This window comes from Protopterus annectens, chromosome 11.part0 (genome assembly GCF_019279795.1).
Source record: "Protopterus annectens isolate FY-2018-M chromosome 11.part0, PAN1.0, whole genome shotgun sequence".
NCBI lineage: Eukaryota > Metazoa > Chordata > Ceratodontiformes > Protopteridae > Protopterus > Protopterus annectens.
This window is the reverse complement of record NC_056745.1, coordinates 515,787,767-515,802,238: the sequence shown is the minus strand read 5'-3', so window position 1 is coordinate 515,802,238 and position 14,472 is coordinate 515,787,767. Positions and strand designations below refer to the sequence as shown.

Below are 14,472 nucleotides of genomic sequence, written 5' to 3'. Positions count from 1 at the left end.
CCTGTTGAGACATGGAATCTCTGTCTGGTATTAGTCTCTATCTTTACCCCCTTTTGAGCCTGCTGCAAAATGTGACCTTAAATTTCTTTCATGGAAATCTCTCTCTTTGGTGGCGGTCACATCAGCTAGATGGATATCGGAACTACAAGCCTTATGCATCAAGAATCCGTATTTAATCTTTTGTAAAGATAAGAGTATCTCTTAGTACTAATCTTTCTTTTCTCCCCAAAGTAATCTCTGATTTCTCTGTCAACCAGTCCATTGAGCTTCCAGTGTTTTTCCCACATTATTCCAGTAAAGGAGAATACTCTCTACACTCATTGGGTGTACATAGACAATTGCATTTTTACTTAGGACTAGATCCTTCTGTAAGTTGGATCAGCTTTTCATCACCTCCTCTGGACCAAAAATGAGATGTGCTGTATCAAAAGTCACTTTATCAAAATGGCTCAGAGATTGTATTACTTTTTCATACTCTCAAGCAAATGAACCTAAACCTGTCAATATCAAAGCTCATTCAATGAGAGCCATTGCAACTTCTGTTGCTTTTCACTCCAGAGCTTCCATGGATGACATCTGCGCAGCATCTGTTTGGGCTAAACCCCATACTTTCATTAAACATTACAAGTTGGACCTGGTCTCCAAGGGAAGAGCAGCCTTTGGTTCAGTGGTTCTCAGGAATGTTCTTCCATAAGGGCCCCCCAGGTTTTCAAGTAGCTTGGGATTCTGTCCCATCAGTGATGAATGGGAAGAAGATTAACAACATCAGATAAAGAAGTTATGTCTTACCATAACGTTCCATCTGTGTTGCTGATTTTCTTCCATTCATCACATCCCACCCTCTGTCCCACACCAAAGGCTCCTGGTGGATCTTGCGGGTCCTTGTGGTGTTTAAGGGTTTGTGCACAGAAATGGCTTCTGCTTTTACTTCTATTGCAAACTCGATCTGAGGTAATTGGGAGAAGGGCATTGTGGGTAGCAGCTTAGCTAGAGAGTTTTTGGTATCCATGAGCTTGCTATTAGGCCAACTCGGTTCTGAGGGCTCGGAACCAAACCAATCAGTGATGAATGGAAAAAGATCAACAACACAGATGGAACGTTATGGTAAGACGCAACTTTTTTTGTTTTCTTTTCATGGACCACTATATCTGGTTTTCTCGCATCTATTTTTTGAACTGTTGGTAATGGGTGATTTTGTGTGACATTTTCTATAATGTTTTGTGTCTTGCGTTTCCAATGCTTCTCTGCTACTTCAATATTATAATGATGTTCATCATGTTACCCTGCTGCAGTCATCACACTTGGGTTATCCTGTCGTCAGGCGGTCCCGCAGTCGGCCTGAATTCCAAAGTCTTGGTCCGGCGTCGGTTGCTGTCGCTTCTTCCCTGACGTCAGTGTGCCAGGGGGTATAGAAGAGGCATCCAACGCCATTTTCTCCAGTCTTTCTTGCTGCGTGGTGCCCGAAGCAGAAGCAGTTCGCAAGTGCCGGGCGGCCGACACCTGAGATTTTCGAATCGAATTTCAGTCAGAAGTCTTTAAAGCTAAGTACCCCGTTGGGGAACCTTTTCTTGCCTCAGTCCGATGTCAGAAAAAGTTAACAATTGCATTTCTTGTGGGAAGCAAATACCTCATAAGGACTTTCGTTCTTATTGTATACCTTGCCTAGGCCCAGACCACGACGTCACTGGTTGTCGGTTTTGTGCTAGGTTCAATAAGCGAACTATAAAGCGACTCTTTGATTTTGCACGACACTACTTTAATTACACTATGCCGTCGGAGCAACCGACTACCGGCGTGCATAAAACACGCAAAGATAATGACAGGCAGCCTAGATCCAAGCCAGACTCCGAGGCCTCGGCTGGGCTGGTCACCAGTTCTCCGGTTTTCAGTGAGGCGCCTACGCAGCCCCTGGCAACCGCAGAATTGCAACCCCAGACCGCTTCAGATTCTCAAGCAGAGAGTTCTAGGCTGACGCAGCCATTTTCTTTAGGCCCTACTGACAACATTGCAGAAGGAGAAGCCGGTGCTGTGGAAACACCTTCGGTTACAGAAGGTGTCTTCAGACCGACTACTCTCACCATAAAATCTTATGCTAAGCTTAAGACTCCTCTAAAACCAAAAAAGACTGCACATCAGTCTCCAGTTCAAGGCCCCATGCCTAAGAAACAGATGCTTAAAATGGCTGAAGATTTGATTTCTTTAATCAGGGGTTCACAACCCCTCCCAGACAAAAGGCCTAGACAAGAGGAAGATTATGCCTCCTCTGATCAAGTGTCTATTTCCTCAGGCTCCTCTGAGGAACAGGATTTCTCCTTTTCCCCCTTATGAAGATTCTGATGCTGAAGTTTCCATTCCCTCAGCTTCTCCCCCTGTAGACTATTCCTTTGGGGAAACCTTACATACCATGAGGGAACATTTCCACTGGGAAGGTCAGGACTACTACGACTCAAAGAAAAGGCTCCGAGAGTTTCTTTTACTCCCCCAGCACAGACCACTTGCTATCCCTCCAGTTTTAGACATTGTGGATGATGTTTACTTAGAATCTAGTCTAAATCCAGATTCTCTGCCTCCTGCTCCAGCCAAACCAGACAGATATAGAGTGCCTGACTCACACAAATTCCTTTACAAAAGCCCTGTTGCTGACCCATAGACAATCTCCCAGGGTCCCAAAGAGGCTAAGGCTTCTATGGCTAAAAATCCTGTACCCTCTGAAAGGGACTCCAGAGCACTAGATAGGTGGGGAAGAAGGTTTACACCTCAGCTACTCTAGCTATGAGAGCACTAAGTTGTCAATTTCACATGCTGAAATACCAGCAATTCCTAATGTCTCAAATAAAACAAAAGATGAGCACGCACCCTCAACAGTCTGAATTCAAGGAAATGCAGGATCTGTTGCATGCAGCTGAACAGGTGGGCAAACATACTTTACAATGTGGATTTGATTCCTTGGAAGCTTCCTGTAGAGCAGCTTTTACTGGGTCTGTAAACGAAAAGAAATCAAAACTAGTGCCCTCAAAAAATATGATATTCCTGGGTGCCAGCTTGAATACAACGGCCCAGATGGCTTATCTGACGCCAGACAAACAACTACAACTAACTCAATACTTCAAAATAATGGCAACAAAGACCCAACTCCCTGCAAGAAAAATTCTGCAGGCCTTGGGCTTCATGGCATCTTGCATACTACTAATACCATTTGCAAAACTGCATATGAGGAAATTACAATGGTACCTGAAAAGCGTATGGACTCGACACAGCCACAGCTTGGAAACAATGATACCTCTCATTCTCTGCCTTCAACAGGAGTTTCTATGGTGGTCACACAGGCATGTCACCTCAACAAGGGTCAGCCTTTCACCTTGCCCCCAGCCAGGCAAATTATGACAACAGATGCATCGGACTATGCCTGGGGGGCACACATGGCAGGACAGTGCGTTCAAGGCATATGGACTGCAGATCAAAGAAATCTGCACATCAATCAAAAATAAATGCTAGCTGTACAGAATGCTCTGACAGCCTTCAAGGACCTCTTGCATCCAGGACAGCTTATAATGAGGACAGACAACACCACAGTAATGTGATACATAAACAAACAAGGGGGTACACACTCCTGCCCTCTATGCAGGCAAGCAGTGACCTTGTGGAACACCGCACTGGCTTACCACGTTCAATTACAAGCTCAATTCCTGCCAGGAAAAAAGAACACATTGGCAGACGACCTAAGCAGGAACATCATGGATCCCCACGAGTGGAAACTGGATCCACAAGTATTTGCAATGATAACTCAAAAATGGGGGCGCCCGGACATAGACCTGTTTGCCAACCCCCAAAACTATCAGCTATCAAAATTTTGCACCAGGACATTTCACCATCAAGCTTGGAAAGTGGACGCACTCTCATTCAGTTGGAAAATGCTGACAGTGTATGCCTTTCCTCCATTGCCCCTTCTCGCAAAGGTGCTGCTGAAAGTCAGGATGGAGAGACCCCGAATGATACTCATTGCCCCAGACTGGCCACGCCAGCACTGGTACCCACTACTAAGGAACATGGCCCATGGCCCACCATGGATTTTACCACAAATTCCTCATCTGCTCACACAGCAAGACGGTCAGATTCTACACAGCCAGCTCAAAACCTTAAATTTGGCTGCATGGCAAATCACCTAAGCAACCAGCCAGCTCCTCTTTCACAAGCTGTTATGGATGTCATTCTGGAGGCCAGGAGGCCCAGCACCAGAAAAGCCTACTCAGACAAATGGAAAAGATTTTGCGCCTGGAACCGAGCTAAAGGCCAAAATACCCTTGAGCCGAACATACCTCAGATTCTACAATATTTAACAGAGATGTTACACAAAGGACTTTCTTTTTCATCTATTAAAATCCACGCCTCCTCTATTTCAGCTCACTACAACACGGATCCTCCCTTATTTTCACATCCTCTTCTAAGGCAGTACCTCGGAGGGGCCAAAAACATTAGACCTCCCAGGACAGCACCAACACCAACTTGGGACCTCAACTTTGTTCTGGAAAAACTTACGCTGCCACCTTTTGAGCCAGCTTTCTCAGCTGATTTAAAGTTTATATCATGGAAGACTGCCCTGCTGCTAGCAATTACTTCAGCCAGAAGAGTCTCAGAGCTACAGGCACTAATGCCAGTAGAGCCTTTCCTCATTTTTCATCAAGACAGAGTTTCTCTACGAACTAACCCCTCCTTTATGCCAAAGGTGGTATCCAGTGTGGCTCTAAATCAAACCATCCATTTAACCACCTTCTTCCCAAATCCACAGAACAAAGGAGAGACTCCTGCACTCCCTGGACATTCACAGGCAACTACGTTATTACCTGGATAAAACTAAGGTTTTCAGAAAATCTGACCAGCTTTTTGTATCCTATGCTACAGCATCACAAGGAAAGGCTATCTCAAAACAGACCATTTCCAAATGGATAGGACATTGCATACGTTTTTGCTACACCCATCATGGAAAACCAATTCCTGCTAGCATAAGGCCCCACTCCACCAGGGCAGCAGCTACATCTACAGCCTTCCTCAGGGAGAGTGCCAACCAAGGATATTCTGGAAGCTGCAACTTGGAGTTCAGTACACACCTTCACCAAACACTATCACTTACCACTTTACTCTAAGTCTAGAGCTGGTTTCGCCACTGCAGTTTTGCAGGGCCTTCTAGCCTCCTCTAACCCTGTTTGACTCCTCCTCCCATCCTTAGCTTTGGGATTCAACCCAAGTGTGGTGACTGCAGCAGGGTAACACGATGAACATAGTACAGTTTTGTACCTACCATAAATGTAGATGTTAGAGTGTATACCCTGCTGCAGTCCAGGTTACCCTCCCTCCATCCCCTCTGACCTAACTGAAACCTTTCAATACCTTAAAATCTGATACAACCTTTGTGGTGTATTTGCTTATAGCTGGAGGGATGTTTTGTTTGTGCTAAACTTTTATTATTGGTACTATCTACTGACCACCTTTTGGGGGGGGCACCTGACATCTGGGGCAAGAAAAACTGAAGAAAATGGCGTCTGATGCCTCTTATATACCCCTGGCTCACTGACTGGGAAGAAGCAACAGCAACCGACGCCAGACCAAGACTTTGGAATTCAGGCCGACTGCGGGACCGCCTGACGACAGGATAAACCCAAGTGTGATGACTGCAGCAGGGTATACACTCGAACATCTACATTTATGGTACGTACAAAACTGTACTTTTGCACAATCTCCAGTGCAACAGTATTGCCACATTATGCATTTCAGTACACAGGCCTTCTGCCATTAGTGTATCACACTCAGAAGATGATGTGCAACTGCTTCCAATTCCGTTTTACAGAACCTGCATTTTTCTGTTTTCTCTGACATGTTGAATGGACTTTGTAAACCAACGTGTACGTAGTCCACTATCCTGCCAATGTTAACCTTTCATCTTTTGGTTTAAATTCATGTGTCCTTAACCATTCTTGCATTAGATCCTGATCAATATGAGGTTGTTCCAGGAGCTTTCTGCGCTTGCATCTGTATTTATGCATTTTTCACATCTCTTGCCTTCTCATCTAATCCTTCATCTTATATTCTTTCTTTTGTTTTTTGGCACATTCATTTGCTGCCTAATTTTTATCTACTTCTGGTTTGATTTCCATTCCTGCATGACACTGATATGATTCTGCTAAACTAAGCAAAAAAGTCATCTTAGTCTTGTTCTCCTTGTGTTTTAAAACTTTCACTACGTTTGGATCTTGTGAGGTCAGCATATATGTACGCATTCCTACGACTGCAGATCTATACAGTCAATTTTGAGGAGTCCCATGCCCCCTTCAGAATGGGGAATGTACAGTCTTGGTATGTACTGATTTTTATAAATCATTTGATAAGCTTGAAGCATCATTCTTCTTTTCCTGTCCAACTGATCCAACACCATTTGAGGCCATACTGGAGTACATACATGTCATGATGTAAGGTGAAATTTTCTGCACAATAGAGAGCATTTGTCTCAGTCTGCATTGTACTGTTTGATTTTCCTCTTTGCATTTATACTGTGGTTATTTAATTTGGATACTTTCTAAGTATGACATTTATTATCTAGCTGCAGTTTTTCAAAGGATACTAGTTAGATTTTGACAGTTGCCTTTACTTGGAAATAAAATCAAGCACAAATAATGCTGTGCAAAATACTGGTGTTTGCAATTGAAGTTGTTTATTTTTTTTCCTACTTATTTTAGGAACAATTTAACAGATATGAAAGAGCGATCTATGCAGCCCTGAGTGGAAATTTGAAGCAGGTAGGTCTAAATTTTTGGAACACACACACACATTGCTACGAATGTGTATAGTAAATACAGTGGTGATATTCTTTATTATGACTCATTCTAACCTGCCTGGCTTAGCTAGATGTGATTTAACTGTTTGATTTCTTAGCGGCTGCTTTAGACTTTCCCTTCTTTAGATAAATACAAGATATGACAGTTTTTACATTTAATGGGATGGCATTCTGCTGGAACAAATGTGGTTTCTGACCATTGGATATTTACTTTGCACTAGCATTGCATACCATGGCTACAGAGAAGTTTCAGGTATTTAGCTTAATCAACATCATTCATATGACCCACTGTTTGATTTGGAACAACATTTTATGCTTTATATATTTACTTCCTTTTGGTTAATGGGTTGCCCAGCTTGGCCAAGCCATTTATATTGGAAGCACAGGAAGAAAAGCTTAACAAGTCCATATGGACCACATATAACAATATATACCAAATTAACAGGCATATATAGATATTACCTCGAGATAAGAGACTACTTACTTTTTTGTTTTGTTTACCACGGTAATCCACTGCTGAGAACTGACCATTTGCAGGCACAGCTCGGATGAAAAATGTTAAGTAGAAAGCTACAGAATAACAATAGTAGTGCTAATACAAGTAGGAAGCAGATAAAAAAAATACCAAGTACCAAATATAGAAAAAAAATACAATCAAGGAGACCATGCTAGATTGGTACAGTGTTGAGAGTACACAAGAAATACAGAAATACTATATTTAGATACAGAATCTGAGGATTGAGGAGGCCTGCATGGAGAGTGAAGAGTCTGACAGAAACAAGAATGAGATTTAAATGGTGTGCCCTTTGAGAGACCTGAGCAGTTGTCCTGCATGAGAAAGCGGGTTTTAAGGTCCCTTTTGAATGTGCAGTTGTGGGGGGATTAGATATGGGTACATTATCTTTAAAGACTATTGAGTTAGCATATCACATACAAATCAATGGAACTATTTAGAAGTTCCAGAGATTTTATTTTGCTATAAGACATCATAGAGGTAGAGGCAACGTCTTGTATCTGGGTGTTGTTTCAGTCTCCTAACACTGCAGTAGGGATGATGGGCAGGTAGAATATTTAACGGATTAAAACTCAGAAATCTTAATGGGCAAACTAGACTGGTGTCTCCTTATGTCATCAAGCAAATGCAATGTAATTAATATTAAAGTATATCTTTGAGAGTGACTTAATGTAACAGTAAATCGTATCTGCCTCCTTCCCTAAAACTGATGCAAATCTTGCAATGGAATGTAGTGACAGAAGTGTTCACATAGCTCCTTTATAAAGCCGACCTTGCAGTATATTCTCTTCCATTCTTTGAGCCACATGCCCCCACTGTGAAGGATCTTCGAGGTAGACAAATAGCCCCTCTTCTGTGTGACTAAATAACACAATTTTATATCCAGTGTGTAAGGAGCCATATGCACTTGCATGCTACCATTTTACTATAAGGAAATGATTCACACCGAAGACAGTATTAATATAATGTAAAGCATAGCCTATAGCCCTAGATTCAAATACAGTGACGAGTTGAAAAATTACTTTTCTGTAGTAATCATGGTTACCAAAATAATATGCTTGAAATTAAAAAAAGTATATATGAATGTAAACAGCAGCTTATATACAAGAAGTTCTCCACCAAGCAGTTTGTATGAATTGCAGTTACGTCACCTTTTCATTCAAATATCCCAAAGAGATCCTAACAACAAAGGTCTTCTTGGAAGTCCTGGGCTATGTCTGTGCCTCAGTTTCAATGGGTTTATTAACTAAACTACAGATGAGGAAAACCTAGGAGTACATAAAAACATGTGGGAGTAGAACTTTGTTGCCCACTAGAAGGTGATTTTCTCCCTTACCCTTTCAATCAAGAATATTTCATGTGACGGATGCAAAAAGTCAGGGTCATCCTAAGATTTCACTTTGTGGTACCACATCCCCATCAGTCATTACAAATGCTATGGATTTTGCATAAGGCAGGCATCTCCAAGCCCCATTTCATTTTCCTAGACTGGAACACAGTGGCAGGTCATTTGAGCAGATCCTTACCAGCTTATGAAAGTCTTAACTGGACAGGAGCATTTTTTTTTCTGTTCATTATTCTAGTACTAGAGAACTCCATATATGGACTTATTCAACTCTTGATAAAATGATCAAGTGGAAAAGTTCTACCCCGGGTAACAGTGCACGAGAGTCTGGGCATTGAGGTTTTTTTCCCAACCTGTTGGGCTCAGGGCCTTTTGTTTGGCTTCCAAACTATCTCATCCCCCCTCTTCTAATCTTTCTGCTGCAAGCAAGGAGTGAAAGGGCAAGGCTCGTCGTAATAGCACCCCTAGGGCCAGGACAGTTAGGTTTCTCTCAGCTGGTTCATATGAGCAGAAAAAGCCCGACAGGACCTCTGCCCCTTTCAGCACATTGCATACTGGTAGTAAAGCAGAGAAGGATTCCTGGTGTACTCAGAACTAGAGAGTCTCAAGTTAGTTTCATGGATGATTTCATGGAAAAGTTCTCTTCAGATAGGTTCATAGGTAGGTACTAGGCTATCTGCCCGAGGGCATTTATAAGCCTAGCCAGAGTGTGTCAGCTTTCGCCGCCCCATTGATTAATTAACCGAGCCTCTGTCAAGAAGAGCCAATGAAGTGATCCCAGGGGTGTATTTTCTGTTACCCATCCACTCGTCAAAGTTTCTCTTGAAGAGTGTTAGTGAGGGGCTCTGCCTAATGTAGTTAGGAATTTTGTTCCAAAGTATGGAGAGTCTCTGTGACAGGAATCTATCCCTCCAGCATGTTCTATTTATTGTTGTGGCAAGGTTTAGCTCACTAGAGTGAGTGGCTCGCAGTGACTTGGATTTCTTTAGGTGGAGCATGTCCATCAATTCTGAGTTGGACATGGCTTTGTAAGTCAGGCAGAGATCACCTCTGAGTAAGCGATATGCCACTGAGTACAGCCAGAGTTTTTCCAGTCGGGCTGCATAGGACACATGTTTGAGGCCAGTAATCCTCTTGGTGAGGTACTTTTGTGGTCTTTCCAGCTGTTGTAAGTGTCTTGTGAGGTACATCCCAAATGGGGCATTGTACTCTATAATGGGTCTGATGAGTGACGAGTAGAGGGGCACTATAACCTCTTTATTTCTAGATGCGAACCCCTTAGTAATTAGATGGGCCACATAGAAGGATTTCCTAACTACTTTGGCAATATGATTGTCAAAGGTGAGATTACTATCTACCTGGGTCCCCCCAGATCTCTTATTACCTCTTCTTTATTAAGGGGGCTGCCACCTATGTGGTAATTCATGGGTGTTTTGTTTTTCCCAAACTGGGATGACTATGCATTTTTTGGCATTTAGCTTGAGACCATGATTTTGATACCAAGTGTCTGTCTCAGTAAGGCCTTTTTGGAGAATGTCTGTGTCAGCCGGAGAGTCAATTATGGCTCCCAGTTTGCAGTCATCGGCGAACTTGGCTGGCCATAGGCCTCCTGTGTTTGACTGTACTTCTGAGAAGTATATGCTGAACAGTAGGGGTCCCAGTACCGAGACTTGTGGGACACCACTTGTGACTGGTTTAGAGTCGGACCTGGAGCCCGCTATACTTACTGTGTGAGTTCTGTCTGTAAGCCAGTTGGCAACCCATCTCGTGACATAGGGGTTTATGTTCAGCCTGGTGAGTTTTTCTGTAATTCCTGAGTGGGGAATGGTGTCAAAAGCCTTTGGGAGGTCAAGGTAGGCTGTGTGAACCACCTTCCCCTCATCTATGGCCTTGGTGACTGTCTCGAAGAAGTCAACCAGGTTTAGTAGGCATGATCTGCCCTTAAAGCCAAACTGGGTCGGGTCAAGTGTTTGGAGGTTCCCAATGTCTTTGTTAATGAGTTCCATGATGATGCGCTCCATAGCCTTGCAGACCAGGCTAGTCAGGCTTATGGGGCGATAGTTACCAGGGTCAGTTGTGGCCCCTCTTTTGTGGAGCGGAATAACCATTGCTGTGCGCCATTCTATGGGCATGTAGCCTGTGGAGAGGCTGAGGTTGAACAGTGTGTTTAGGTGGAGGGGGGTTAGTTTGTTCTGTAGTTCGTGCAAGATGCAGCCAGGGACACCATCTGGCCCCATTGATGCTGTGCTTTTGGCTTTTGAAAGGGCTGTTTTCACCTGTGTGTCTGTGATTTCCAGGACACTACACTTTTCCGGTATTGCTGTGGGCCCTTTTGGGGGTGAGAGGCGGGTGAAGTTTGCACTGAATCTATCTGCCAGGATGTTGGTAATATCAGTTGGTTCAGTATATTTTGTGCTATTTTGCACTAGCTCAGAGCATATCTGCGAATTGCCACTTAGATTCTTGGCATAGCTAAAGAAGGTTTTGTAGTGATCTTTCGAATCCTTGGCTATTTTTCTTTTGAAGTTAGCCTTGGATGATTTTATGAGGGACCTTAGTTTCTTACTGATCAGGGATGTCTTTCCTTCTTGGGATTTGCTTTTTTTCTGAACTAGTTTTCTCCTCCTATTGTATTGCCTGTTTATGGCAGGGGTCCACCAGACTGGTTTCCTAATCTTGGGGGAGTGAGTCTTGGTTTTGCTAGTGATGGCACGATCCATGCATCCTTGTAGGTGCTCATAGAGTGCATTTGTAAAGGTTCCTGCATCTTGGACACTGTTATCCTTTAGCGTGGGGGCTGTGAAACTTACCACCTCTGTCTTAAGTAAGGGTGAAGTTTGCTATAGAAAAGTTTTTCACTGTGGTTTCCTTGGTTGGTGGTGGTAGTGTGGTGTGGACATCCAGAGTGATTAGTTTATGGTCTGATCTAACCAGTGACGGGTTGACCTCCGGTGCAGAACACCTGTCGCCCATATTGGTGATGACCAGGTCCAATATGTTTTCACCTCTGGTAGGGGAGTTTACCAGCTGATCCTGAGCATTTGAGTTGATAAATTCCAGGAAGCGCTGGACCTGGGAGTTTGTACTTGAGCAGTTTTCCCAGTTAACGGTAGGGTAATTGAAATCGCCCAATATCAGGGTGTTTGGTAGGACCTTCATGTTTTCCAGTGTCTCCAGAAAGGTCGAGTGGTGGTCCTGGGTCATGGAGGGTGATCAGTAGCAGGCCACAATTTGCATTGCAGATTTGCCCGATGTTAGTTGCACATGGATGATCTCAGAGTCATCAGGCTGCACCACTAACCTGGAGGTGTAGGTATCCTTGATGAATATGGATACACCCCTTCCTTTTGTGTTTCAGTCCATGTTCTATGGCCGAAATGTGTGGTATGAGTTGTAGCTCGGTAGTGCTGGGGTGCTCTGTGGAGCCTTGAACCAGGTTTGTTACTGCACAGATGTTGACGTTCTCCATACTGAGGAATGCTTCAAGTGCGTCCATTTTGAGATTTAAACTCCTAGTGTTGAGTAATATAACCCTCATTTTTTTTTTATTTGTGCTGTTTACAGAGGTGGGTTTGACTTTTGAGCCTTGCCTAAAAAAGGCACTATGGGGGCAGCAAGAGCCTTGGCCAGTATTTGAAAGCCTAGGGGGTGACAGGTGCAAGCCTTCTCTTGCAAAGCAACGAGGTTTGTCGAGCATGTCGTCCCAGGCTGACCGACACTGGATCCTCTTTGAATGACACCAGAAGCTTAGCCAGTTGTTGAAATTGATCATTTTTTCTTTATACTGCGGTATCATTCTTGGTGAGGGCAGGATGTTGCTCAGGGTCATACCCGCCTGGGCTACATGATCAGAGAACTCTTCCATGTCTCTCTTCATGTAGTCCAGGGAGGTACATCTCAGGTCATTCACACCAACATGAACAATGACAGTCTCATATTTGTACTTGTTCTGGAGTGACCTGAGTGCTTGTGTTATGTGGCGGATTCTGGCTCCCGACAGGCAACTAACAGTAACCTTCTCCTTGTCCATCCTAGTGAGTGGGACGTCCGTGTGCCTGACTATAGAGTCGCCTATTACTAGTGTGTTAGGTATGTTATTTCGCCTTAAGGGCTGTGATTGTGCGGCACACTGATTTTGTGTTTTATGTGTTGTCTGGTTTGTGACGGGAGGTGCAGGTTTTTTGGGTGTCTGCTTTGGAGGTCTCTGATGCTTTTGCAGGTTTTTATTTAGGTCCTCCGAGTATGATTTTGTGTATTTGTTATTTTTTTGCCAGTGCCGGTTTAGTATGTGTGTATGAGGCTGGAGGTGTGGTGCAAGTGTTAACCTTCTTCTCATGACTGCCTGTTCCAGTCTTGGGTTGAGAGCTTAGCCTCCAATTTAGCTATATAATTGTATCTCTCACATATGTTAATGTTTTGGGTTGTCTGTGTACATGAGGCAGTTGTAACATTGCCTCAGGATACCCAGGTTCACCAGCTAGACTGGAGACTATACCTGAAATTGCCCTTTGGTCATGCCTGAATAAGGTGAGCTGCTTAGTCGGTTGGTGAGGGGTGAATAATGAGCCTTGCCCTGCTGGGCACTGAAATGTCTGGGTATATTAGTGCTTGCTATTAGGTCTAAGCAAGTGCTGGACTGTAGGATGCTTTTTAAGTGCTTAGGTTGAGAGTTAGACTACTTTCAAGGGAAAAACTGAAGAGGGGACTTGGTGGAGCTAGGAATAATTTAGCCCTACCTAACCGGTGCTACCCGGATGTGGAAAAACGTGCAAACGCGGTTTTTGCAGCAGGGAAATGAAAGAGAGAGAAATTAGCCCAAAAATGGCCTATAAACTACTAACTTCTGGGCTGGAACCACTCCTCCAGGGACAGATGGCTGCTCAAAGCTCCCTCTCTCACAGGTGAACAGAGAAACCTCCTTCTATCCAAGTAAGGTATGGGCAACTCAGAAACTTGTAACACAGCCCTGAATTCAGCACTAGCCTGAACACTGGACTATATTAGCTTAGAAAGGTGGGAAACAAGGAAATATTTTTTTTTTTGAAAAGATAAGGCAAAAAACTGTAAAAAAATACACTTAAAACCGCTTTAAATGACTACAAACAGTAAAAAATACACTTAAAACAGCTTTAGATGACTGCAGGCAATCAGAAAAGACTTTTAAACAAATTACTCAATTAACCAGTACAAAAATTTCAAAACTGAGCCCTGTTCCTGTAGTCTTCAATCAGACAAGTTCTAACTGCACACTCCTGCTACTGAGGTGCAGGGGAACCTTCTCCAAAAAAGAAGGCCTGAATTAGTGCTCATGTTATACAAACAAAGCTAGATTCAGCAGGCCTGAATCTAGTTTATGTGACAGCAAACAAGACACACCAATTTCAGTAAGAAACAGTTCAAATATGCAGGCACTATAAGCCTCTAACCAGAAATTCTCAGCTCAGAAGGGCAGAGTCCAGCTTCTCCTCCCACAAGAGTGCAGACCACAAACCTTCTTAATGTAAAATGACTGGCCTGAAGCCCAAGTACTTAAACCAAAACTAATACACTTTTAGAGTAACAGACACTGAGCCTTCAGTCAGCAGTTCCCAACCTAGAAAGATGTAAGCTACCTGTCCTGCCACAACAGTGCAGACCACAAACCTTCTTAATGTTAAACAACTGGTCTGAAGCCCAAGTGCTTAAGCCAAAAGGCTTAGAATGATAGCTACACAATCAGGTTACTACCAAGCAGTAATAAATACAATTGAATACTTTTAAGAAGGCCTGGATTAGTGCTCAAGTTAA

The 14,472-nt window shown here is 43.4% G+C and overlaps 1 protein-coding gene across 1 annotated transcript in view; it reads left to right on the top strand.

Moving 5' to 3' along the window:
- NUP107 (nucleoporin 107) overlaps nt 1-14,472 on the top strand; it is a gene marked incomplete in the record, with an annotated part of 1,716,438 nt that overhangs the window by 746,243 nt on the left and 955,723 nt on the right. The window contains 1 exon segment of the mRNA XM_044088020.1: nt 6,729-6,788. Within this exon segment, the coding sequence (XP_043943955.1) occupies nt 6,729-6,788 (60 nt within the window).